The 26,661-nt window shown below is 38.8% G+C and overlaps 1 protein-coding gene across 1 annotated transcript in view; it reads right to left on the bottom strand.

The window, feature by feature from the left end:
• LOC125788828 (uncharacterized) overlaps window positions 1-26,661 on the bottom strand; it is a 28,867-nt gene that overhangs the window by 1,537 nt on the left and 669 nt on the right. Inside the window, exons 2-5 of the mRNA XM_049472702.1 lie at window positions 25,250-25,308; window positions 23,485-25,131; window positions 1,358-1,562; window positions 841-881 (exon numbers count right to left, since the gene is read on the bottom strand). Coding sequence (XP_049328659.1) covers window positions 841-881; window positions 1,358-1,562; window positions 23,485-25,131; window positions 25,250-25,308 — 1,952 coding nt within the window. The remainder of the gene's footprint in view (window positions 1-840; window positions 882-1,357; window positions 1,563-23,484; window positions 25,132-25,249; window positions 25,309-26,661) is intronic.

The following is a 26,661-nucleotide window of genomic DNA, read 5'->3' as shown; positions in this document are numbered from 1 at the left end:
TAACTATAAAAGGTAAGGATCTATCTGTAAACGGAGCGGTCCAGTAGATGTTGCTAATGATCATAAATAATTAAATAATTAACAGAGTAAAGTGCAATGAGATCGATTACGAAAGTTAAAAACATCAGCTAAATTCTCTGGCCACTTTACTAGAAACCCCCACCCTGCAGTATTTACTCAGTAAGCGTTAGCTGTCAGAAACTGACCCCTGACGGAGGAATAGAACTTTCCTTTAAGGCTTAAACTATAAAATATTGAATAATCTTCAGTAGTTTGATTCGGATCCTGAAACCTAATGTTGAGCATTTTATAAAGAAATCACCATCTCAGTAAATCAGCACTAATTGCAGAGTGCAGTTATGCAGATTTCTTTTCTCCCAAATCTGCAAATTCTGCAAACTGAGGTGAATTTCTTATGTTTCAATCTATAAGTAAAAACCTCCGACCCATTTTTTACATTTTAACATCAGAGACAGAATAAATAATCAGGGCAGACTGATAACTAACAACCTCCAAGTACACAAGTTGAAATCACGTCCGAATTATTCAAAATAAAATGTCCTAATCACAATTTAAAACACGACACATATCATGGAAACAGACATTACATTTAGATCAAACGATCAGGTCACAAGTTCAGCACTGATAGCTGGTGTTTTAGTAGACTGTCAATAAATCCATTTTTTTAATCAATCGTTTTTAAGCGACCCCCAGTATTAAAGATACTGTAAGCACTTCTGAGAGATTTTAAACCATGAAACTACAATCCAGCTCCACCCTCATGATCTGCAGCGTCAGTGTTATAAATATAAAAGTTAAAGAGGTTTAGATTTCACTCACGCTGGATCAGGGGATGTTGATAATTTGCGCTTTCTGGATCCCTGTAAAAAAAAAAATGTCTTTCAGCACAACTTCATGAGATAATGTCTCAATTCATTATGATTTACAACATTCTAACATATTAAAAATGAGTAATGGTAAATAAAGTCTTAACTGCTGTCAATTAATATTTAGGTGAGGAATTACATAATTGTTAATCTATGTTTATTACTGTCGTAGGTACTGTTATTTGTGGTTATTATCTAAATCACATTTATGTAAGTGGTGTCAATGGATTATAATAATAATAATCAGATTAAACACAGAATTCTAAGATTATTTGCAATTAATCACACATTTGCTTCTTCCTAAAACTAAGCTTTTAAAAAAGAATCAGTTTTAGACTTGTCTCTCTCTCTCTCTCTATCTTTCTATATATATGTTTTTCTCTTTCTTTGTAAATATAATTATATATATATACAGATCTTCATCAGAAACATGCTGTGATTTAACTAAAGACTGAAAGACTGGTACTCACCGATTGTTCTGTTTCTTGGAACTCTCCTGCTTTTGCAGGGCAGGGACAGGAGTCCTGCGGATTCTGTTCTTGATCGAAGTCCCCACAGTCGGCCGGGACTACAGGAAGGTGTGCATTCCCGACCGCTGCTTGTGGGGAATTTAGACCAAGAGGAACCTGAGGATCTCCATGCCCCCGCCCGGCCTCTTCTTCTACAGTTGTTTTTCTTAAATCAGAATTTACTAATTTATCAGATGGTTTATAAATCATATACTAAATCTGAGACTGGCAGTTTGCTCTGTTTTATAGTCAGTAACCACACATGACCAGACTCCGCCCCTTCCTGACTTCTCACAAACTCACACACACACACACCACACTCATACACATATGCACATACACAGACACACTCAGAGCAGTTCAAACCAGTTTAAACTGGATTTTTCTTCCAAAAACAAAAAGGGAACAAAGGCCTATAGTCTTTTTTCAAACTGAAACCAAAAATGATCAAATAAAAAAGAAAAAGAATTCAGAAATAAAAAATAGACTGATCAACAGCAGACTGATGATATACAGACTGACCTACAGCAGACTGATGATCTACATCAGACTGATGATCTGCAGACTGATCTAAATCAGACTGATCTGCAGACTGACCAACAGCAGACTGATGATCTACAGACTGACCTACAGCAGCAGACTGATGATCTACAGACTAACCTAGAGTAGACAGATGTACAGTAGACTAATCTAGAGTAGACTGATGTACAGTAGACTGATCTGGAGTAGACTGATGTACAGTAGACTAATCTAGAGTAGACTGAGGTACAGGAGACTAATCTAGAGTAGACTGATGTTCAGTAGACTGATCCAGAGTAGACTGATGTTCAGTAGACTGATCCAGAGTATACTGATGTACAGTAGACTAATCTAGAGTAGACTGATGTACAGTAGACTAATCTAGAGTAGACTGATGTACAGTAGACTGATGTACAGTAGACTGATTTAGACTGTAGACTGATCTAGAGTAGACTGACGTACAGTAGACTGATGTATAGTAAATCGATCTAGAGTAGACTGATGTACTATAGACTGATCTAGAGTAGACTGATGTACAGTAGACTAATCTAGGGTAGACTGATGTACAGTAGACTAATCTAAAGTAGACTGATGTAAAGTAGACTGCTGTACATCAGTCTAATCTAGAATAGACTGATGTACAGCAGACTCATCTAGAGTAGACTGCTGTACAGTATACTAATCTAGAGTAGACTGATGTTCAGTAGACTGATCCAGAGTAGACTGATGTTCAGTAGACTGATCCAGAGTATACTGATGTACAGTAGACTAATCTAGAGTAGACTGATGTACAGTAGACTAATCTAGAGTAGACTGATGTACAGTAGACTAATCTAGAGTAGACTGATGTACAGTAGACTGATGTACAGTAGACTGATCTAAAGTAGACTGATGTACAGTAGACTGATCTAAAGTAGACTGATGTACAGTAGACTGATGTACAGTAGACTGATCTAGAGTATACTGATGTACAGTAGACTGACCTCCTGTTGGTTTGGTCTATAGGTCAGTCTACATAGCTATCCTTTGAATGTGAGGAATGGGGGCTATTCTATCATAATATTTTACATTCTATAAAGTATCTCCTCTTGTTTAGATGATCAGTTTTTTAACATCTCTGCTGGATTTCAGTTAACAGCTGTGCTGAACTCATCAAGAGTTAATTACTTGAATTTCTTGTCTCTTAATATTTTTGAGAGCATCAGTCGTAAAGACCATCAAAACAGAGTAAGAGTTTTTTAAGTATTTTGGAATTAGTTTATCCATTCACCCTTTCTAGTGGAACGTTTTCCCATGAAAAAGCATTCTGTATCTGTTGAGTTATTTTTTTCTATTTTTAATTTCCAGCAGAAGATAAAAGCTGTATCTTATTTGATTCTATTTTTATTTTATTTTCAGCAGAAGATAAAAGCTGTATCTTATTTTATTGTATTTTTATTTTGTTTTCAGCAGAAGATAAAAGCTGTATCTGTATCTTATTTGATTCTATTTTTATTTAGTTTTCAGCAGAAGATAAAAGCTGTATCTGTTTCCTGTTTTATTGTATTTGCATTTTGTTTTCAGCAGAAGATAAAAGCTGTATCTGGTGCTTCAGTGCAGATGTGGACAGGAAGTGGTGGGGGCTGGGCAATATCATCACACTATCTTATTCATATCCTGAAATGAATATAAACAGAACTCAGTAGAAACTGCAGCTGATTTCCCAGAAACACTTCTAGTTCTAACACCATCAGTACTTTCAGCACAACAGTTCATTAATCAGCACAACAGTTCATTAATCAGCACAACAGTTCATTAATCAACACAGTTCATTAATCAACACAGTTCATTAATCAGCACAACAGTTCATTAATCAGCACAACAGTTCATTAATCAGCACAACAGTTCATTAATCAGCACAACAGTTCATTAATCAACACAGTTCATTAATCAACACAGTTCATTAATCAGCACAACAGTTCATTAATCAGCACAGTTCATTAATCAGCACAGTTCATTAATCAGCAAAACAGTTCATTAATCAGCACAACAGTTCATTAATCAGCACAGTTCATTAATCAGCACAGTTCATTAATCAGCACAACAGTTCATTAATCAGCACAGTTCATTAATCAGCACAACAGTTCATTAATTAGCACAGTTCATTAATCAGCACAACAGTTCATTAATCAGCACAGTTCATTAATCAGCACAGTTCATTAATCAGCACAACAGTTCATTAATCAGCACAACAGTTCATTAATTAGCACAGTTCATTAATCAGCACAACAGTTCATTAATCAGCACAACACTTCATTAATCAGAACAGTTCATTAATTAGCACAGTTCATTAATCAGCAAAACAGTTCATTAATCACAACAGTTCATTAATCAGCACAGTTCATTAGTCAGCACAGTTCATTAATCAGCACAGCACAGTTCATTAATCAGCACAACAGTTCATTAATCAGCACAGTTCATTAATCAGCACAGTTCATTAATCAGCACAACAGTTCATTAATCAGCACAACAGTTCATTAATCAGCACAGTTCATTAATCAGCACAGTTCATTAATCAGCACAACAGTTCATTAATCAGCACAACAGTTCATTAATCAGCACAGTTCATTAATCAGCACAGTTCATTAATCAGCACAGTTCATTAATCAGCACAGTTCATTAATCAGCACAGCACAGTTTTTTCTCAGTCACTTGGTGAATTTCTTAAATCTGAATAATTTATTGCAGCACAGTTTGAGCATTTATCAAAACAGTTTCTACAAACTGCTCCACATATTAGACGATCAGCTAATGCTCCTACTGCACTCTAAATCCTTTAGACATAAAGGATTTATATATAAACATTTATATATAATTTACAGACTGATCTAAAGCAGACTGATGATCTACAGACTCACCTACAGCATAATAATGTTCTGCAGACTGACCTACAGCAGACTGATGATCTACAGACTGACCTACAGCAGCAGACTGATGATCTACAGACTGACCTAGAGTAGACAGATGTACAGTAGACTAATCTAGAGTAGACTGATGTACAGTAGACTGATCTGGAGTAGACTGATGTACAGTAGACTAATCTAGAGTAGACTGAGGTACAGGAGACTAATCTAGAGTAGACTGAGGTACAGGAGACTAATCTAGAGTAGACTGAGGTACAGGAGACTAATCTAGAGTAGACTGATGTATAGTAAATTGATCTAGAGTAGACTGATTTACTGTAGACTGATCTAGAGTAGACTGACGTACAGTAGACTGATGTATAGTAAATCGATCTAGAGTAGACTGATGTACTATAGACTGATCTAGAGTAGACTGATGTACAGTAGACTAATCTAGGGTAGACTGATGTACAGTAGACTAATCTAAAGTAGACTGATGTAAAGTGGACTGCTGTACATCAGTCTAATCTAGAATAGACTGATGTACAGCAGACTCATCTAGAGTAGACTGCTGTACAGTATACTAATCTAGAGCAGACCGATGTTCAGTAGACTGATCCAGAGTATACTGATGTACAGTAGACTAATCTAGAGTAGACTGCTGTATAGTAGACTGATCTAGAGTAGACTGCTGTAGAGTAAACTGATCTAGAGTAGACTGATGTACAGTAGATTGATGTACAGTAGACTGATCTAGAGTAGACTGATGTACAGTAGATTGATGTACAGTATACTAATCTAGGGTAGACTGATGTACAGTAGACTAATCTAAAGTAGACTGATGTACAGTAGACTGCTGTACATTAGTCTAATCTAGAATAGACTGATGTACAGCAGACTCATCTATAGTAGAATGCTGTACAGTATACTAATCTAGAGTAGACTGATGTTCAGTAGACTGATCCAGAGTATACTGATGTACAGTAGACTAATCTAGAGTAGACTGCTGTATAGTAGACTGATCTAGAGTAGACTGATGTACAGTAGACTGATCTAGAGTAGACTGCTGTAGAGTAAACTGATCTAGAGTAGACTGATGTACAGTAGATTGATGTACAGTAGACTGATCTAGAGTAGACTGATGTACAGTAGACTGATGTACAGTAGACTGATCTAGAGTATACTGATGTACAGTAGACTGATGTACAGTAGACTGATCTAGAGTATACTGCTGTACAGTAGACTGATCTAGGGTATACTGATGTACAGTAGACTGATCTAGAGTTGACTGATGTACAGCAGACTGATCTAGAGTATACTGCTGTACAGTAGACTGATCTAAGGTATACTGATGTACAGTAGACTGATCTAGAGTTGACTGATGTACAGCAGACTAATGTACAGCAGACTGATCTAGTGTAGACTGACGTACAGCAGAATGATGTTCTGCAGACTGACCTACAGCAGACTGATGTAGAGAAGACTGATGTACCATAGAATGATCTAGAGTAGACTGAGGTACAGTAGACTGATCTAGAGTAGACTGATGATCTGCAGACTGATGTACAGTAGACTGATGTACAGTAGACTGATCTAGAGTATACTGATGTACAGTAGACTGATCTAGAGTAGACTGATGTACAGTAGTAGACGGATGTACAGTAGACTGATTTAGAGTAGACAGAAGATAAATGCTTTAACTTATTTGATTCTATTTTTATTTTGTTTTCAGCAGAAGATAAAAGCTGTATCTGTTTCCTGTTTTATTGTATTTGCATTTTGTTTTCAGCAGAAGATAAAAGCTGTATCTGGTGCTTCAGTGCAGATGTGGACAGGAAGTGGTGGGGGCTGGGCAATATCATCACACTATCTTATTCATATCCTGAAATGAATATAAACAGAACTCAGTAGAAACTGCAGCTGATTTCCCAGAAACACTTCTAGTTCTAACACCATCAGTACTTTCAGCACAACAGTTCATTAATCAGCACAACAGTTCATTAATCAGCACAGTTCATTAATCAGCACAACAGTTCATTAATCAACACAGTTCATTAATCAGCACAACAGTTCATTAATCAGCACAGTTCATTAATCAGCACAGTTCATTAATCAGCAAAACAGTTCATTAATCAGCACAACAGTTCATTAATCAGCACAGTTCATTAATCAGCACAACAGTTCATTAATCAGCACAGTTCATTAATCAGCACAACAGTTCATTAATCAGCACAACAGTTCATTAATCAGCACAACAGTTCATTAATCAGCACAGTTCATGAATCAGCACAACAGTTCATTAATCAGCACAGTTCATGAATCAGCACAGTTCATTAATTAGCACAGTTCATTAATCAGCACAGTTCATTAATCAGCACAGTTCATTAATCAGCACAACAGTTCATTAATCACAACAGTTCATTAATTAGCACAGTTCATTAATCAGCACAACAGTTCATTAATCAGCACAACAGTTCATTAATCAGCACAGTTCATTAATCACAACAGTTCATTAATCAGCACAGTTCATTAATCAGCACAGTTCATTAATCACAACAGTTCATTAATCAGCACAGTTCATTAATCAGCACAATAGTTCATTAATCAGCACAACAGTTCATTAATCACAACAGTTCATTAATCAGCACAACAGTTCATTAATCAGCACTACAGTTCATTAATCAGCACAGCACAGTTCATTAATCAGCACAACAGTTCATTAATCAGCACAGTTCATTAATCAGCACAACAGTTCATTAATCAGCACAGTTCATTAATCAGCACAACAGTTCATTAATCAGCACAGTTCATTAATCAGCACAGTTCATTAATCAGCACAACAGTTCATTAATCAGCACAGTTCATTAATCACAACAGTTCATTAATCAGCACAGTTCATTAATCAGCACAGTTCATTAATCACAACAGTTCATTAATCAGCACAGTTCATTAATCAGCACAATAGTTCATTAATCAGCACAACAGTTCATTAATCACAACAGTTCATTAATCAGCACAACAGTTCATTAATCAGCACAACAGTTCATTAATCAGCACAGTTCATTAATCAGCACAGTTCATTAATCAGCACAGTTCATTAATCAGCACAGCACAGTTTTTTCTCAGTCACTTGGTGAATTTCTTAAATCTGAATAATTTATTGCAGCACAGTTTGAGCATTTATCAAAACAGTTTCTACAAACTGCTCCAAATATTAGACGATCAGCTAATGCTCCTACTGCACTCTAAATCCTTTAGACATAAAGGATTTATATATAAACATTTATATATAATTTACAGACTGATCTAAAGCAGACTGATGATCTACAGACTCACCTACAGCATAATAATGTTCTGCAGATTAACATACAGCAGACTCATGATCTGCAGACTAGCCTACAACAGAGTGATGATCTGCAGATTGACCTAAAGCAGAATGATCATATGCAGACTGACGTACAGCCGAATGATGATCTGCAGATTAACCTACAGCAGAATGTTGAACTACAGACTGACCTATAGCAGACTGACGTAGAGAAGACTAATGTACAGCAAACTGATCTAGAGTAAAATAATATACAGTAGACTGATCTAGAGTATACTGCTGTACAGTAGATTGATCTAGAGTATACTGATGTACAGTAGACTGATCTAGAGTTGACTGCTGTACAGTAGACTGATCTAGAGTTGACTGATGTACAGCAGACTGATCTAGAGTATACTGCTGTACAGTAGACTGATCTAGGGTATACTGATGTACAGTAGACTGATCTAGAGTTGACTGATGTACAGCAGACTGATCTAGAGTATACTGCTGTACAGTAGACTGATCTAAGGTATACTGATGTACAGTAGACTGATCTAGAGTTGACTGATGTACAGCAGACTAATGTACAGCAGACTGATCTAGTGTAGACTGACGTACAGCAGAATGATGTTCTGCAGACTGACCTACAGCAGACTGATGTAGAGAAGACTGATGTACCATAGAATGATCTAGAGTAGACTGAGGTACAGTAGACTGATCTAGAGTAGACTGATGATCTGCAGACTGATGTACAGTAGACTGATGTACAGTAGACTGATCTAGAGTATACTGATGTACAGTAGACTGATCTAGAGTAGACTGATGTACAGTAGTAGACGGATGTACAGTAGACTGATTTAGAGTAGACAGAAGATAAATGCTTTAACTTATTTGATTCTATTTTTATTTTGTTTTCAGCAGAAGATAAAAGCTGTATCTGTTTCCTGTTTTATTGTATTTGCATTTTGTTTTCAGCAGAAGATAAAAGCTGTATCTGGTGCTTCAGTGCAGATGTGGACAGGAAGTGGTGGGGGCTGGGCAATATCATCACACTATCTTATTCATATCCTGAAATGAATATAAACAGAACTCAGTAGAAACTGCAGCTGATTTCCCAGAAACACTTCTAGTTCTAACACCATCAGTACTTTCAGCACAACAGTTCATTAATCAGCACAACAGTTCATTAATCAGCACAGTTCATTAATCAGCACAACAGTTCATTAATCAACACAGTTCATTAATCAGCACAACAGTTCATTAATCAGCACAGTTCATTAATCAGCACAGTTCATTAATCAGCAAAACAGTTCATTAATCAGCACAACAGTTCATTAATCAGCACAGTTCATTAATCAGCACAACAGTTCATTAATCAGCACAGTTCATTAATCAGCACAACAGTTCATTAATCAGCACAACAGTTCATTAATCAGCACAACAGTTCATTAATCAGCACAGTTCATGAATCAGCACAACAGTTCATTAATCAGCACAGTTCATGAATCAGCACAGTTCATTAATTAGCACAGTTCATTAATCAGCACAGTTCATTAATCAGCACAGTTCATTAATCAGCACAACAGTTCATTAATCACAACAGTTCATTAATTAGCACAGTTCATTAATCAGCACAACAGTTCATTAATCAGCACAACAGTTCATTAATCAGCACAGTTCATTAATCACAACAGTTCATTAATCAGCACAGTTCATTAATCAGCACAGTTCATTAATCACAACAGTTCATTAATCAGCACAGTTCATTAATCAGCACAATAGTTCATTAATCAGCACAACAGTTCATTAATCACAACAGTTCATTAATCAGCACAGTTCATTAATCAGCACAACAGTTCATTAATCAGCACAGTTCATTAATCACAACAGTTCATTAATCAGCACAGTTCATTAATCAGCACAGTTCATTAATCACAACAGTTCATTAATCAGCACAGTTCATTAATCAGCACAATAGTTCATTAATCAGCACAACAGTTCATTAATCACAACAGTTCATTAATCAGCACAGTTCATTAATCAGCACAACAGTTCATTAATCAGCACAGTTCATTAATCAGCACAGTTCATTAATCAGCACAGTTCATTAATCAGCACAGCACAGTTTTTTCTCAGTCACTTGGTGAATTTCTTAAATCTGAATAATTTATTGCAGCACAGTTTGAGCATTTATCAAAACAGTTTCTACAAACTGCTCCACATATTAGACGATCAGCTAATGCTCCTACTGCACTCTAAATCCTTTAGACATAAAGGATTTATATATAAACATTTATATATAATTTACAGACTGATCTAAAGCAGACTGATGATCTACAGACTCACCTACAGCATAATAATGTTCTGCAGATTAACATACAGCAGACTCATGATCTGCAGACTAGCCTACAACAGAGTGATGATCTGCAGATTGACCTAAAGCAGAATGATCATATGCAGACTGACGTACAGCCGAATGATGATCTGCAGATTAACCTACAGCAGAATGTTGAACTACAGACTGACCTATAGCAGACTGACGTAGAGAAGACTAATGTACAGCAAACTGATCTAGAGTAAAATAATATACAGTAGACTGATCTAGAGTATACTGCTGTACAGTAGATTGATCTAGAGTATACTGATGTACAGTAGACTGATCTAGAGTTGACTGCTGTACAGTAGACTGATCTAGAGTTGACTGATGTACAGCAGACTGATCTAGAGTATACTGCTGTACAGTAGACTGATCTAGGGTATACTGATGTACAGTAGACTGATCTAGAGTTGACTGATGTACAGCAGACTAATGTACAGCAGACTGATCTAGTGTAGACTGACGTACAGTACAATGATGTTCTGCAGACTGACCTACAGCAGACTGATGTAGAGAAGACTGATGTACCATAGACTGATCTAGAGTAGACTGAGGTACAGTAGACTGATCTAGAGTAGACTGATGATCTGCAGACTGATGTACAGTATACTGATGTACAGTAGACTGATCTAGAGTAGACTGATGTACAGTAGACTGATCTAGAGTATACTGATGTACAGTAGACTGATCTAGAGTAGACTGTTGTACAGTAGACTGATCTAGAGTAGACTGAGGTACAGTAGACTGATCTTGAGTAGACTGATGATCTGCAGACTGATGTACAGTAGACTGATCTAGAGTATACTGATGTACAGTAGACTGATTTAGAGTAGACTGTTGTACAGTAGACTGATCTAGGGTATACTGATGTACAGTAGATTGATCTAGAATTGACTGATGTACCATAGACTGTTCTAGTGTAGACTGATGTACAGCAGACTAATGTACAGCAGACTTATCTAGTGTAGAGTGACGTACAAAAGACTGATGTTCTGCAGACTGATCTACAGCAGACTGATGTTCTGCAAAGTAACCTACAGCAGACTAACCTACAGCCGACTGATGTTCTGCAGACTGACCTACAGCAGACTGATGATATACATACTGACCTACAGCAGCAGACTGATGATCTACATACTGACCTACAGCAGACTAATGATCTGCAGACTGATCTACAGCAGACTGATGATCTACATACTGACCTACAGCAGCAGACTGATGATCTACATACTGACCAACAGCAGACTGATTATCTGCAGACAGATCTACAGCAGACTGATGATCTACATACTGACCTACAGCAGACTGATTATCTGCAGACAGATCTACAGACTGATCTACAGCAGACTGATGATCTACATACTGACCTACAGCAGACTGATGATCTACATACTGACCTACAGTAGCCTAATGATCTGCAGACTGATCTACAGACTGATCTACAGCAGACTGATGATCTACATACTGACCTACAGCAGCAGACTGATGATCTACATACTGACCTACAGCAGACTGATTATCTGCAGACAGATCTACAGCAGACTGATGATCTACATTCTGACTTACAGCAGCAGACTGATGATCTACATACTGACCTACAGCAGACTAATGATCTGCAGACTGATCTACAGCAGCAGAGTGATGATCTACAGACTGACCTACAGCAGACTGATGATCTGCAGACTGATCTACAGACTGACCTACAGCAGACTAATGATCTACAGACTGATCTACAGCAGAATGATGATCTGCAGATTGATCTACATCAGACTGATGATCAACAGACTGACCTACAGCAGAATGATGATCTGCAGATTGATCTACATCAGACTGATGATCAACAGACTGACCTACAGCAGAATGATGATCTGCAGATTGATGATCTGCAGACTGATCTATAGCAGGCAGATGATATGCAGAATGATCTACATCGGACCGATGATTTGCAGAATGACCTACAGCAGACGGACATGTTCAACATCTCTCTGAGCACCGCGTTCGTGTCGACGTGCTTCAAGACGACCACCATCATCCCTGCGCCAAAGAATCTCGAGTGTCCTGCCTCAGTGACTACCGTCCCATTGCACTTACTCCCATCATCATGAAGTGCTTTTAGAAGCTGGTCATGAGGCACATCAAAAACCAACTCCCCTCCTCACTGCACTGGATTGGAAACAACACCTCCGGCACCACTATACTGAGCACCGGCGCCCCCCAGGGTTGTGTGCACAGTCCACTGCTGTTCACTCTGCTGACTCATGACTGTACCGCAAAGTACAGCTCAAACCACATCATCAAGTTCTCTGATGACACAACTGTAGTTCTCCTCATCAGCAAGAACGACGAGTCACATTGCAGAATACCTCAACACCAGCTCCATAACCAAGAAAGCCCAGCAGCGCCTCTACTTCCTGCGGAGACTGAGGAAAGCACATCTCCCACCCCCCATCCTCACAGAGGGACTGTAGAAAGCATCCTAAACACCTGCATTACCATCTGGTTTGGGAACTGCAACACCTCAGACCGCAAGACCCTACAGCGGATAGTGCGGACAGCTGAGAAAATCATCGGAGTCTCTCTTTCCTCCATCACTGAGATCTACACCACACTGTTGAGTACGCCCTCGGCTGCTCTATCTTGGCGCTACTCATGCGTTCGTTTGCAATGGGAAAAGGTAATGACTAAGACTGGATACCAGGAGGTGCACCTCACAATTTATTTGTACAGAGATCTCTGGGGACCACTTCCACTCACAAGGAGTTCAAAAGAAATAGTCCAAATATTATTTCACAGACACAAGCATTTATAGACAAACCAAACCTCAAGGTCACAGAGGAAGGCACCTTAAACAGTTCCCCAAAAAACTGGTTCTGGCTGGTCTTGATCAGACGTTGTCTCCCAATTCATTTCTCTTACACATACAGTTTGGCTAACAACCGTCTGGTCTTAACGAACAGGAGCTAACGGACATATTTTGCAAGTTAAGGACAGTTAAAATAGAGAAGCAGTTTGTTGCTACTGTCTCAGCTGCTCTCCTCTGCTCTGCTCGTAACATGTCAACACCTTCCCTTTAGCTGGCCTCTGGGTCATTGGGGCAAGCTTTATGTTGCCTGCCATAGTATCTCACCTCAATTCATAATGTATTTGATTATACTTTTTTAACTTTATTAAAGTATTGGGCTTATAGTACTGCAATTGATTATACGTCCTTAGCTTGATTTGTATTAATTATAGTAAAAATTCTAAAGCATATTTCTAAAATGACGCTGCATCCGCAAAGCCACCAACATTGTGGATGGCCCCACCCATCTTTCACACATACATTTCCCTCTGATGCCGTCCGGCAGAAGATACAGGAGCATCCGAGCCTCCACTACTAGACTCTGCAACAGCTTCATTCACCAGGCAGTCAGACTTCTCAACACACAGAGACAGAACTGAACCCCACCCCACCCACCACACTCACAAAACTGAATTGTCTCGTCTTTTGTATTTATTGTATTTATTGTTATTTAGTGTTATAGTTATGTTGCACTGTCGTCACTCCTGCACTTTATGTTGTCTATTGCTTGTTGTTCTATGTTGCACCATGGTTCCGGAGGAACGTAATTTCACAACACTGTGTACCTGTACTCAGATATAATGACAATAAAAGCCTCTTGACTTGACTTGAAATCACTACGCCACCATCCAGCTTTATCTCTCTTTTGTAAAGTTGCTGGTTTTGCAAATTATTAAAGTAGCACAAATATATAGACCACAAACACACCCGAATTTACTCCAAACACTTTTTTTTTTACACTTTATTAACAAATATCTCAGAACATTTAAAAATGAAAACAATATTAGAGCTTCTGCGAAAAAGTCCCACACACATAAGCCTTGAAACTCCAGTACTAATTAAGGGGCTATGAGCTTCCATTACTTATTAGCATCATTAGCATCGAATCTGTAATAATTTATGGAGTACAGTCTCCCACTGCTAGTTAGCTTCATTAGCCCTTCAGCCCCAGTGCTAGTTGGTGGGGTAGAATCATACACTGCTTGTTGATGGAAAAATATTAGCTTAAATAGCCTTGCAGCTAAAGAGATAATTGGCTTGTTAGAAACTAACACAGGTAGTTTGTTCATTAGCCCGGGTGCTAATTGATGGGGTATAATAATAATCAATCATTGCTGGTTAGCTACATTAGCATTGTATCCCCAGTGCTAACTGGTGAGCTATAAGGTTCCATTACTTATTAGCATCAGTAGCCCTGTACTGTAGTAATGTATGGGTTATAGTCCTCATTAGCTTCATTATTCATGTAGCATTAAAGCTAACGGGTGGGACACAGTACCACCAAAACAAGCTAGTAGTTTGTTAGCATTGTAATCGTTTAAGTCAAAAGTAAAAAAGTACTTAAACAAAGCGTTTAGGTGGGGTGATTTTAGGGTGAACTATCGCTTTAATCTGGCTCTTAGCCAACATGAAAAAACCTCACATCTCAATCCAACAGATTTATAATAAACTATAAAACAGAATCACAGTTTATACTTTTATTAGCCCTTAATTTATCAGTCCTGCTGCTTCCAGAGTGCTGCCCCCTGCTGGATAGTGTGTGTGTGTGTGTGTGTTTGTATATAGTGTGTGTGTATAGTGTGTGTGTGTGTGTGTATAATGTGTGTGTATAGTGTGTGTATAAGTGTTTATAGTGTGTGTGTATAATGTGTGTGTATAGTGTGTGTGTATAGTGAGTGTGTGTTACGCTGTAACCAGCCCCTGTTTAATCAGTCTTTTGGGTTTGTGAGTCTTGGCGGGTGCACTGCTGCCCCCTGCTGATTGTGTGTGTGTGTATAATGTGTGCGTGTGTGTATAGTGTGTGTGTGTGTAAGTGTTTGTGTGTGTGTGTGTATAGTGTGTGTATAGTGTGTGTGTATAGTGTGTGTATAGTGTGTGTGTGTATGTGTGTGTGTGTGTGTGTGTGTGTATATAGTGTATGTGTGTATAATGTGTATGTGTATAATGTGTGTGTGTATATAGTGTGTGTATAGTGTGTGTGTATAATGTGTGTGTGTATAGTGTGTGTATAGTGAGTGTGTGTTACGCTGTAATCAGCCCCTGTTTAATCAGTGTTTTGTGTTTGAGGGTCTTGGTGGTGCACTGCTGCCCCCTGCTGATTGGGTGGAGTCGCTGTTGCCGGGGAAACCGGAAATATAAATATAACAATAGGGACACCAGTGCCCTAAAAATTCTGAGATTCTGGGATGCTACAAATGAAGGCAGATTAGTAGACACAAAATGATTATAAGCATCAGGATATTGAGTTAAATAAAATATGATACACTAAAAATAGTCTCTCTTGGACACACTGGGACAAATAAAAAATAAGATATTCAGACAATAAAAAAATGATGGGACACTAAAACTGATGGGTCAATACCTATATAAAAATGGTGGGACACTAAAAATGATAGATGCTGGTATACTAAAAACAGACTATTAAAAAAAGGGATAGGACATTGTGACAGAATAAAATTATGGCAAACTGAGACACTAACAAAAAATGAGACACTAAAATTAACAGGACATGTGTACAGTAAAATAATGAAAGACTGGGACACTACAAACAATGGAACACTTAAGATTAAGAGACAGTAAAAATGAAAATGCTCTCTGGGACACTAAAAATAACAGGACATGTGGAAAATAAACAAATTAAAGAAAATAAAATACTGGGACACCTCAATAATTAAATGTAAAAGCAGAAAAATATTTATGATGTAAAGTTTTATGCTGAGGACACGTCCCCCGTTACTCTGTCTCCTGTTAGAGTGAATGCAGAGTCAGCTTGTCCAGAAGTTCATGTGTAAAGCGTGTCCTTTAGTGACGACTAAAAACGTAAACTACACATCCCAACCAGTGTTAATTTTGACAACAAATTTTGATTTAGTTTTAGTCATAATTAAGTCATCTGAAATGTTTTTAGTTTCAGTCGACTATAATTATCGTAAATTATCGTACTAAAATTAATGTAAAGGGTGTAAAAAACGCTTTTTCATCAGTTCCCTTGAATTATTAACTACACACTTATAAAAATTAAACATTTATTAACCAGTTGTGTGATATTATTAATGTTTGAATGTGAAATATATTTATATATGATTTAATGTTTATTATTAGTGTAGGTATGTGACTGTAAATATTTTAAATAAAATAAAGTGTTCTAGAAATCAGGTCATAATTAGATGGACGATTAGTGTGGAATATAAAACCCTTAATTAAAGCAAAAACACACACAGAGTTCTGTAGAGCTGCATGGAGATCTGTGTGGTGTTTTTAGCGGAGATGGAGTCACCGGGTTTTGTATCTGACCGCAGTCGCACCTTTCACAGAACTAGATCAGTTCTGATTGGATGTCGTCTCGTTTTTATCCGTTGATGGAAATTGTCAGTTAATATAGTCTCGTTTTTATTTTTTTAATGCTGTTTTTATTTAGTTATTGTCTCGTTTTGTTCTCGAAAATAAAGGTTTGTGGACAAAAACCCTGAAGAATATTTCCCTACAGCTGCTTGTGCTGTTTTTCTCTGTTTCTGAAGGCTCAGTATCATGATTACGCTCTATAAATGGTGGGGAAATGTCTGACCAGGAAAAGAGACTTTTAGAGCTCCTCCCCTTTAATGACCTGGAAACACAACCTGCTGAGCCCAACCCAGCACCTCCATAGCTGTGTCTCAATTCAGGGGCTGCATCCTTCGAAGGACTCATTACGTCACCGCGGTGCGACTAGACTGTCCTATTTCTAACACTCCTTCGAATGCGGCCTTCTTTTCCTCGGAAACGAAGGATGCACCGGGAGTATCCTTCACAGCCTACAGTATCCCAAGATACATTGCGTGCAGACTTATTTCAGCAGGAAAAGGGCGGAGTCAGCAGAGAAGTCAGCTGTATTATGTATTTTATGTAGTATTATGTACTTTATAGATATATAGATACTTATAGATATTATAAATATTATTTATATATTATATCATTTATATTATTTAGTTTATATATATAGTATCATGTTCATGTTGTTAAATGTTAATAGTTTATAGATATATAAATACTAATATTTATTTGCATAAACTAAATAATATGTATGTATTAATGTATTATTTAGTTTATTTATAAGTATTGTTTAGTTTATATATATAGTATATAACTAAAAAATATTTTATTCTAATTTATTCTCTTTTTTCCGACTTCATTTCAAACGCCCTTTTATTTGTTTATGTTTAATTCCACCCGTTCATATTTTAAATATTTCAGTAACTGCACAGTTAATTAACCTGGATTTAATTCATTTAATATTTTTCTGAAGCAAAACTAGAATCTAAATCTCTGGCTCATTTCTCAGCTCTGACTTTGGTTTTGGCGGGTAGAATCTCAAACAGGAAACAGGAAATACTCTGTAGGGTAGACTGTCCCATTTCAGTACTGCCATCACAGACTACCCGTCCTTCAAAGGACACACCTTCATAGACCACGTCCTTCATATGATGCAGCCCCTGAACTGAGTCACAGCTCATGTCTCACCCTCTGTTTACTGGTTTATTCCACTTTATTATTATTATTTATCAGAAGAGTGGGAGGGAAAGGACTTTTATTTTGCTACCAACCTGATTTCCTAACATGGAGTTATGGATAGTTTTGGTTGTATTTTGTTTTCAGGTTTAGTTTTTTCTTATCCCTGAAGTGATATTCCCAATTTCTTGTCACTAAAACTCGTACATATTAATACTTCAAATCCAGTTTGATTTAAAACGATTGTGTACATAATGAACTGGTAAGACAGTAAAAATAAAATAATGCTAAAATAAATACTATATATATATATATATATATATATATATATATATATATATATATATATATATATATATATATATGTCTGTTCTTTAAACTATCTAACAAGCTCTCCACTACTACTATTTATTATTTAAATGAACTAGATTAGCAGTAAACTGTCTGTATCCTAAACATGCACATATTACTTTTCTCATATTCATATTTTTTGCACATTAATAATATCTGCACTTCTGATTGATGCTAACTGCATCTCTTAGTCTTGTAATGATAATAATAATAATAATAATAATAATAATAATAATAGACTAAAATGTAAAGGGGTTTAAAATTAAACATTTATTAACCAGTTGTGTAGTACTGTTAATGTTTGAATGTAAAATATAATTATGTATGATTTAATGTATATTATTATTGTAGGTATGTGACTATAAATATTTCACATTTAAAATGTTGTTCTAGAAACCTGGTCATAAAACATTTTAATGGTTAAATTATAGTTTAAACAGAGCTGTAGACTTTTAAAGGATCTAGTTTTATCTTCAGCACTAATCCAGCACCCTTCTGGAGCTACATTCTATAAATGAGCTCAAAAACACACTCACACACACACACACTGTGCTGTAGAGATGCTCTCAGGATGTACTGATGTACTTACTTCATCAGTGTAACTAATAAACTAATGAGAAAATGTTGTAAGAAGCTTTACACAGACTGTTGAGTTCATAGATTCACTTATTTTATTGTTATATATTCGTCATTATTGAGTTTCTTTCTGACCTGTTCCTGCTTTAACACTAGCTCTATGTCTCTCACTGTGGGACTAAACAGATGATCTGGGGTGGGTTTCCCGAAAGCTTCGTAACGCTAAGAACTTCGTTAACTCGTACTTAAGATTGATCGTTAATTAAAGAGTGTTTCCCAAACCCCTGCGTAACTAAAGTACTGCGTAAACTCGCTCGCAGATTAACGAGTGCCCTGACCCTATCGTTATTCTTAAGAGCTTCTTTAGGGGATCTCGACTTGCGGTTCAGCACCTTAAACACCAGGGACCAGTGGCGTTGTTAGACCTATTTAAGGGTGGCTTCAGACACCCTTTCTTTGGTATTAGCCACCCTATAATTATTTTGCGATTAAAAAAATATATATTGTCTGTGGCTTGTAGTCTAACTGGGCATATTGGAATTAAACAATCAAACCCACGAATAAATCATTAAAATGCAGATTAGCGATGGTAGAGTTCTTGACATTAATGCTGCAAGAAACGTAATCAGTGAATTCCTGCAGATGATGCTCACGGTTTAAGCAAAGCTGCAAAGTCTCCATGTCCGTGGATTCTGTAATCAGGCTGTTACTGTGCCATACACACACTTATATACAGTTCCAACCAGGACGGGAATTACAGCACAACACTATATATCTCCATGCTATTGGGAAAATCCCTGGTACTGTAGGTCCGGTGCAGGGGACGCCTGCGGTGTCTTTAATCACACCTACACGTATTGTAAAGGGTATCGGTGAATGTGCAGGTAATATTTAATATTATTCCTTAATCAGGTGCTTCTAACCAACATTGTGGCCGTTCATCTGGGCAAACTCTGGGGTGTGTCAGCTCACAAATATATAAATACCAGTCAAAAGTTTGACACGTCTCATTTTATTTTTTTATTTTTTTTTACATTGTTGATTAATATTAAAACCATGAAAATTATTAATTGAAGCATATGGAATTATCTAGTAAACAAAAAGGTGCATGGCCTTCACAATCCCCTGACCTAAACCCAACTGAGATGGTGATTTAGGATGAGCTGGAGCTTTACAGAGTGTATAAAGTATAAAACATATTCTGTTAAAAAAAAATAATATATATATATATATATATACATACACACACACACACACAGGCAGAAACACTCGCAGAACTGGCTCGTTCTTTACTCACGTCATTCGTTAGTTCGTTCGTTATTCGCTAAGGTTGATCGTTTTCGGGAAACTCACCCCTGATTTTAATGAGTGAGTTAATCTGTATCAGTGGTGTGTTTTAGTACACTGTTGAGTTAAACACATCATCAGCTCATGAAATAACGTTAGTATTAAAACACGGATCTCTGCAGAAGCTGAAAGATTAGTGGTGTTTTTACTGGAGATGGAGTCGCTCCACACGGTTTTTACACGTTGTCTTGTTTTTCGCGACGTCAAAGGAGAAATATATCGCCTCTCCCCTCCCTTTCTCTCTGCTAAAACTGTCGCGTTAATTCCAAGTCGAGCTTCGTAAAATAACTACAGATCACAGGCGAGTCTCTCCTCCCGGGTTTGGGTACAGTCTGTACTCTGAGAATCAGTGATGTGATCAACACAGACTATAGTAGGTTTATATGGAAGGTCCTGGATCTCCTGAATGAAAATCTGAACAGCTTTTCTATTATAATTGTCACTGAGTCTTGTGTTTAGAAATGAGCTGTAAGACATTTCTAGATTTAAAGACCACCAGCTCAGGAACTTAGATTTAAACGTCTCACAGATGGAATTACAGTCTCTCTGATTAAACTCCTCACTGAATAAAGCTGTCAGTGACTTTTCATATTCTTCTGCTCTATTCAATCCCATGCTTTCTAACTCTTCAAAAGAGTGTGGAGTTTCGGGAAATTCAGGGCGACATTTATTCAATACAGCATAAAGTATTTTGTGTTTTTCTTGGGGAATGTTTTCTTTAACTGTGTTAATCACATTATTTAGTTTAAATCTAGAAAATTGTTTCATGAGGAATTCAGATTCACGATCGGCTGTGGTGAGAAGTGTGTCCCTCGCTGACTCCAGTAACTTGTTGAAATCACTGGTTTGAGATGAACGGTCAAAATTGGACCTCTTAAACGGAAGTGTGGAATTGTGTGGATTTGTTATTTTAGAGGAATAACTTGGTGTTTTGTTAGTAAAATTAACAGAGAGTGAATTACATATTTTTGTATTTGAGTGTTTTTGGAAACAATTGTGTTTGTGGGATGGCAGGTCAACAGTGTGCAGTCTGGTAAAAGACTGATAATTGTTCTGATTAACTATTAGAGAAGTCAGGGGTTTATTAGAAATATCAGCTGGTAACGAATCACATCTCTTTCTTTTACATTTAGTGAAGTGTTTCTGGAGGACTTTGAATTGATCCGTTTTGGGGATCACCATATCCACGGTTGGTGGAGGGTCCTGATGGTGATCACTGTTCTGGATGGACAGGGAACTGTAGGAACAGGTTCTGTAAATGTGATCTGGTAATTTAGAAACGATGGAACCTGTTGGGCCGTATGGTTTTGAGAATGTGATGAAAGTTTTAATCTGATAAAATCTGCCCAGTTCATCTGATAAACTGATTAATTTAATCATACAGGGATCAGTATCTTTTCTCCCCAAACACGGACTGTTCAGCGTGAAGATCCACAGCTCACAGTAATCACGGATACTTTTATTTTTTATATAATCTCGTACTGCCTCAATTATAAAATCCTCACTGTGAACGTGACCTTTGTTTGTCGGGAAATACGGTTGAGAGGGGTCTGTAAACGAGCCGTCTTTTCTTCCAAAAAAATTAAATGCATACTGTTTCTGGACTTTGTTTGTCCCCGCCTCTGTTTCTAATGACTGAAGCATTTTTTTATGTTGTTCAGAAACAATGTTCTTGATAGTACTGTCAGAATCATATCCGGGTGCATGACGAGTACACTTAGATACTTTTAAGATAAAAGGAATAGACAGAAATCGATTAGACAGGTCCGGATACAATAAACTATTTGTCATCGAGCAATAGTCAATCAAATGAAATCTATTCCACTCTTCAGGGGACAGCTTCACAGTCTTAAGGATTCCAGCCGGAATGATCCTGTAAAACATGATAAAAAGCATGAATATGAATCACTAGATCTAACATGAACATGTGATACTGATTTAGCATTTAAAAGTTCTCCTTCTGCTAAAATCCTCTTGTTCTTATTTGTGAAATACAGTGGGTCTCTGAGTTGTTTATGATGCTGCACATGATCAAACTCTTCCTCAACCTCCATTAATCTGCAGCAGCTAGTAAAAGAAAATCCTCAGAAATACGAGTCAATCAGAGAGATGTTAGGGTGTCTAGGTCAACCTGTGAGTTCATGGCCCCGCCCATCTTGGCTCAGGACCGCCCACAGGTGGAGCTAAACCCAGGCTACAGCATTAGAATCTATAGCTAAGGTGGAGGGAACAGCACTGTTTACTCTGTTTACAGCTCTGTTTACAGAGCTAGCTAGCATTAGCTATGTGAGAAAGCCCAATTGTGGAATGCCATCTACTGGTGAAACAGCGGTACTGCAGTCAAGACATGCAGTCAGGACATGTCCAGGGCATGCCCAGTCACACTGATGAGCAATAGAGCAGCCAGTGAACTGACTGAAGCTGCTGGGACTTTCTTTGCGTGTTTCTCATATCGTGTGTGCGTTCTTGAGGAAATGTGAGCTTCGTGCAGATGGCAACAGGTGCGCCTGATGGTCCTGCGTGCACCGGTTGGACTGGAGTTATCAGGTGGGGCATATCAGACCCGATTAGGAGCAGAGGTTGGGCACAAAGGAAGTCCTCTGAGGTGTTTGTATTTCTGCTGCAGCACACTGATTGGATAGGTGTGCTCAGCAAGAGCCAGTCCCTCTGCGGTCTCGCCCCTCAAACAAGCTATCATGTGTAAGTAGTAACTATACGTTTAAATTGGATCTCCGGTGGATTCTACGTATTACTGAGACCTTAAATAATATACACTAGGGAAGTTAAGTGAAGGTTAATATCTTTATAACTAAGGCTTTTTCTCTGAAAACATTTTGTCCTTTGAGTTTTAGAGCTGTAAATTTGACTGTGGGGGGAGGCAGCCGGTAGGCGTTCTCTGCTGCAGTGCTGTTAGCCAATCAGATACGATATATTTGCATGTATGAATATTCATAAGCAAGAGTGAACTAAAGCAGGGCTATACAGAAACACTGGATCACTTTTTTCACAAAAAATGGCTCACATTCATTCATAGTAGAGACACAACTAGACATTTTATAATAAATTAAAAACGATGGAATGAGAGTTTTTTTTTTGGATGGAATGAGAGAGTTGTAATGTGTACAGAACTGTGAATGCTGAATATGGAACACCTAAGAGTTTATTATTAGTAGTAGTACTCACTTCATATAGTTTAGGTCAGCTGGGTGGTCAGTGGTGGTCTGACTGGAGTCTACGTCAGCTGGGTGGTCGGTGGTGGTCTGACTGGAGTCTACGTCAGCTGGGTGGTCGGTGGTGGTCTGACTGGAGTCTACGTCAGCTGGGTGGTCGGTGGTGGTCTGACTGGAGTCTACGTCAGCTGGGTGGTCGGTGGTGGTCTGACTGGAGTCTACGTCAGCTGGGTGGTCGGTGGTGGGCTGACTGGAGTCTACGTCAGCTGGGTGGTTGGTGGTGGTCTGGCTGGAGTCTACGTCAGCTGGGTGGTCGGTGGTGGGCTGACTGGAGTCTACGTCAGCTGGGTGGTTGGTGGTGGTGAGAGTGGTGTCTACGTCAGCTGGGTGGTCAGTGGTGGTCTGACTGGAGTCTACGTCAGCTGGGTGGTCGGTGGTGGTCTGACTGGAGTCTACGTCAGCTGGGTGGTCGGTGGTGGGCTGACTGGAGTCTACGTCAGCTGGGTGGTTGGTGGTGGTCTGGCTGGAGTCTACGTCAGCCGGGTGGTCGGTGGTGGTGAGAGTGGTGTCTACGTCAGCTGGGTGGTTGGTGGTGGTCTGGCTGGAGTCTACGTCAGCTGGGTGGTTGGTGGTGGTCTGACTGGAGTCTACGTTAGCTGGGTGGTCGGTGGTGGTCTGACTGGAGTCTACGTCAGCTGGGTGGTTGGTGGTGGTCTGACTGGAGTCTACGTCAGCTGGGTGGTCGGTGGTGGGCTGACTGGAGTCTACATCAGCTGGGTGGTTGGTGGTGGTCTGGCTGGAGTCTACGTCAGCTGGGTGGTTGGTGGTGGTCTGACTGGAGTCTACGTCAGCTGGGTGGTTGGTGGCGGTCTGACTGGAGTCTACGTCAGCTGGGTGGTCGGTGGTGGTCTGACTGGTGTCTACGTCAGCTGGGTGGTCGGTGGTGGTCTGGCTGGAGTCTACGTCAGCTGGGTGGTTGGTGGTGGTCTGACTGGAGTCTACGTCAGCTGGGTGGTCGGTGGTGGTCTGACTGGAGTCTACGTCAGCTGGGTGGTCGGTGGTGGGCTGACTGGAGTCTACGTCAGCTGGGTGGTCAGTGGTGGTCTGACTGGAGTCTACGTCAGCTGGGTGGTCGGTGGTGGGCTGACTGGAGTCTACGTCAGCTGGGTGGTTGGTGGTGGTCTGGCTGGAGTCTACGTCAGCTGGGTGGTCGGTGGTGGGCTGACTGGAGTCTACGTCAGCTGGGTGGTTGGTGGTGGTCTGGCTGGAGTCTACGTCAGCTGGGTGGTTGGTGGTGGTCTGACTGGAGTCTACGTCAGCTGGGTGGTCGGTGGTGGTCTGACTGGTGTCTACGTCAGCTGGGTGGTTGGTGGTGGTCTGACTGGAGTCTACGTCAGCTGGGTGGTCGGTGGTGGTCTGACTGGTGTCTACGTCAGCCGGGGGGTCGGTGGTGGTGAGAGTGAAGTCTACATCAGCTGGGGGGTCGGTGGTGGTGAGAGTGAAGTCTACATCAGCTGGGGGGTCGGTGGTGGTCTGACTGGTGTCTACGTCAGCTGGGGGGTCAGTGGTGGTGAGAGTGGTCTCCATACTGTGCGGGTCTTCAGCAGAATCTGCTTCATCATCAGCAGGACTCGAACTCTCATTCTGACGACACTTCTTCCTGGAGATCAAATTAAACATTTCTATATAAATCTGTGAACCTCTGTTTTAGAGTAGTAGTGTGATTATATTCAGTATTAACTGCAGATAATGTATATTATAAACAGTTAGTGACTTACTGTACAGGCTGCACAGGTATACTGCCCTCTGCAGGTGATGGAATATTATTTACAGAAGCCTGAGATAGAAGTAGATAAAAAAATAATAATATTCAGAATAATAAACTCAATTACATTAAATTATACCCAGTAACATGATCTGAAATAACTTTATTAAATTACATTAAAATTACTCTCAGACTATTAGATTACTAGCAGATATATGACATTTACTGTTATATAAAAAAAAGATTTTTCATTTATTTTAATGTACACACACACACACAAACACACATTTACACACTTTTCAGTCCAGTAACAGCAATCTTTAGCTCCGTTCATGCACATCTACACAGATAGATACAGCTCAGAAAAAATGAAGAGACCACTGCAAAGTTTTCTATAAATCAGCATCTCTTCATGTATTTCAGCCATTCCATTCCAGTGTCAGATAAATTCCAACCCAAGTCCACCTCACTCTACTTAATGTGCTTCTGATTGGGTGATCACCTGACACAAATCTTATTAAATGAGGAAAATTATTTAAAAAACACGGTAGTTCAACACAATCCTCCTGCAATAGGACAAGCTGGATGGCAAAAGTGCTAGGAATAGCTCAAAAGTGACTGGAATAAAAAAGGAAATATTAACCAGAGGCTCGTTTCACTTAGGTTGCGACGTGAGTGCAGAGATCTGCCAGATGCGTCGCTTTTCCGTCACTTTTTATTGAACGTTTCACAAAGAAATCGTAATCGCAGAAAATGAGTGCAAATCGCAGTCAGGCAGTGTTTCACTCGCAATCAGACCCTGTGATCATTTAACTCTACCTGCATTCGCAGCTCACAGCGCAAGCACATACACATTTAACGTCTTGATATGAGCTGTAATTACTTTTTAACAATCAAATCACAATAATGCGCTACACGTTAGAGAGAATAAAATGTATTCTTTGCCATAGCACAATCCAATTTTGTACTAAATGGCATGTATATTTAATTACAACGAAACTTAAATTATGTTTAATAATATGGTTTTAAGTGCAGATTTTAATAAATTGATTACGGGATAACCAAAAGAAAGGCAAAACATGATTTGGTTGAAAAAAAAAAATATATATATATGTAGGACCTTTTAAAATTGTCTTGTGTATTTGTATTTGTATTATTTTCTTTGTTTTTCATTGTAAGTGTAAAATAACTCCATTTCCCAGGAGCCTTTTCTGTTTCGCGGGTTTTTCCTGCTGGTTTCCTGTTCAGCTCAGCCAATCATATGAGTGAAAAGCTCGACAGACATATTTCTATCCAATCCGCGCCGAGTATGGGCGGGACTAAGAGGGAGAGTGTGACTGCCTGTGGGTGTGTGTTGGAGGGGAAGGAGAGAGAAACTGAGGAGATAAGTGGTGTTCAGACTCTCCGGAGCGCTTTTATTTACTT

Source organism: Astyanax mexicanus, unplaced genomic scaffold (assembly GCF_023375975.1).
Source record: "Astyanax mexicanus isolate ESR-SI-001 unplaced genomic scaffold, AstMex3_surface scaffold_31, whole genome shotgun sequence".
Lineage (NCBI taxonomy): Eukaryota > Metazoa > Chordata > Actinopteri > Characiformes > Acestrorhamphidae > Astyanax > Astyanax mexicanus.
This window is presented reverse-complemented; position numbering and strand designations above follow the sequence as displayed.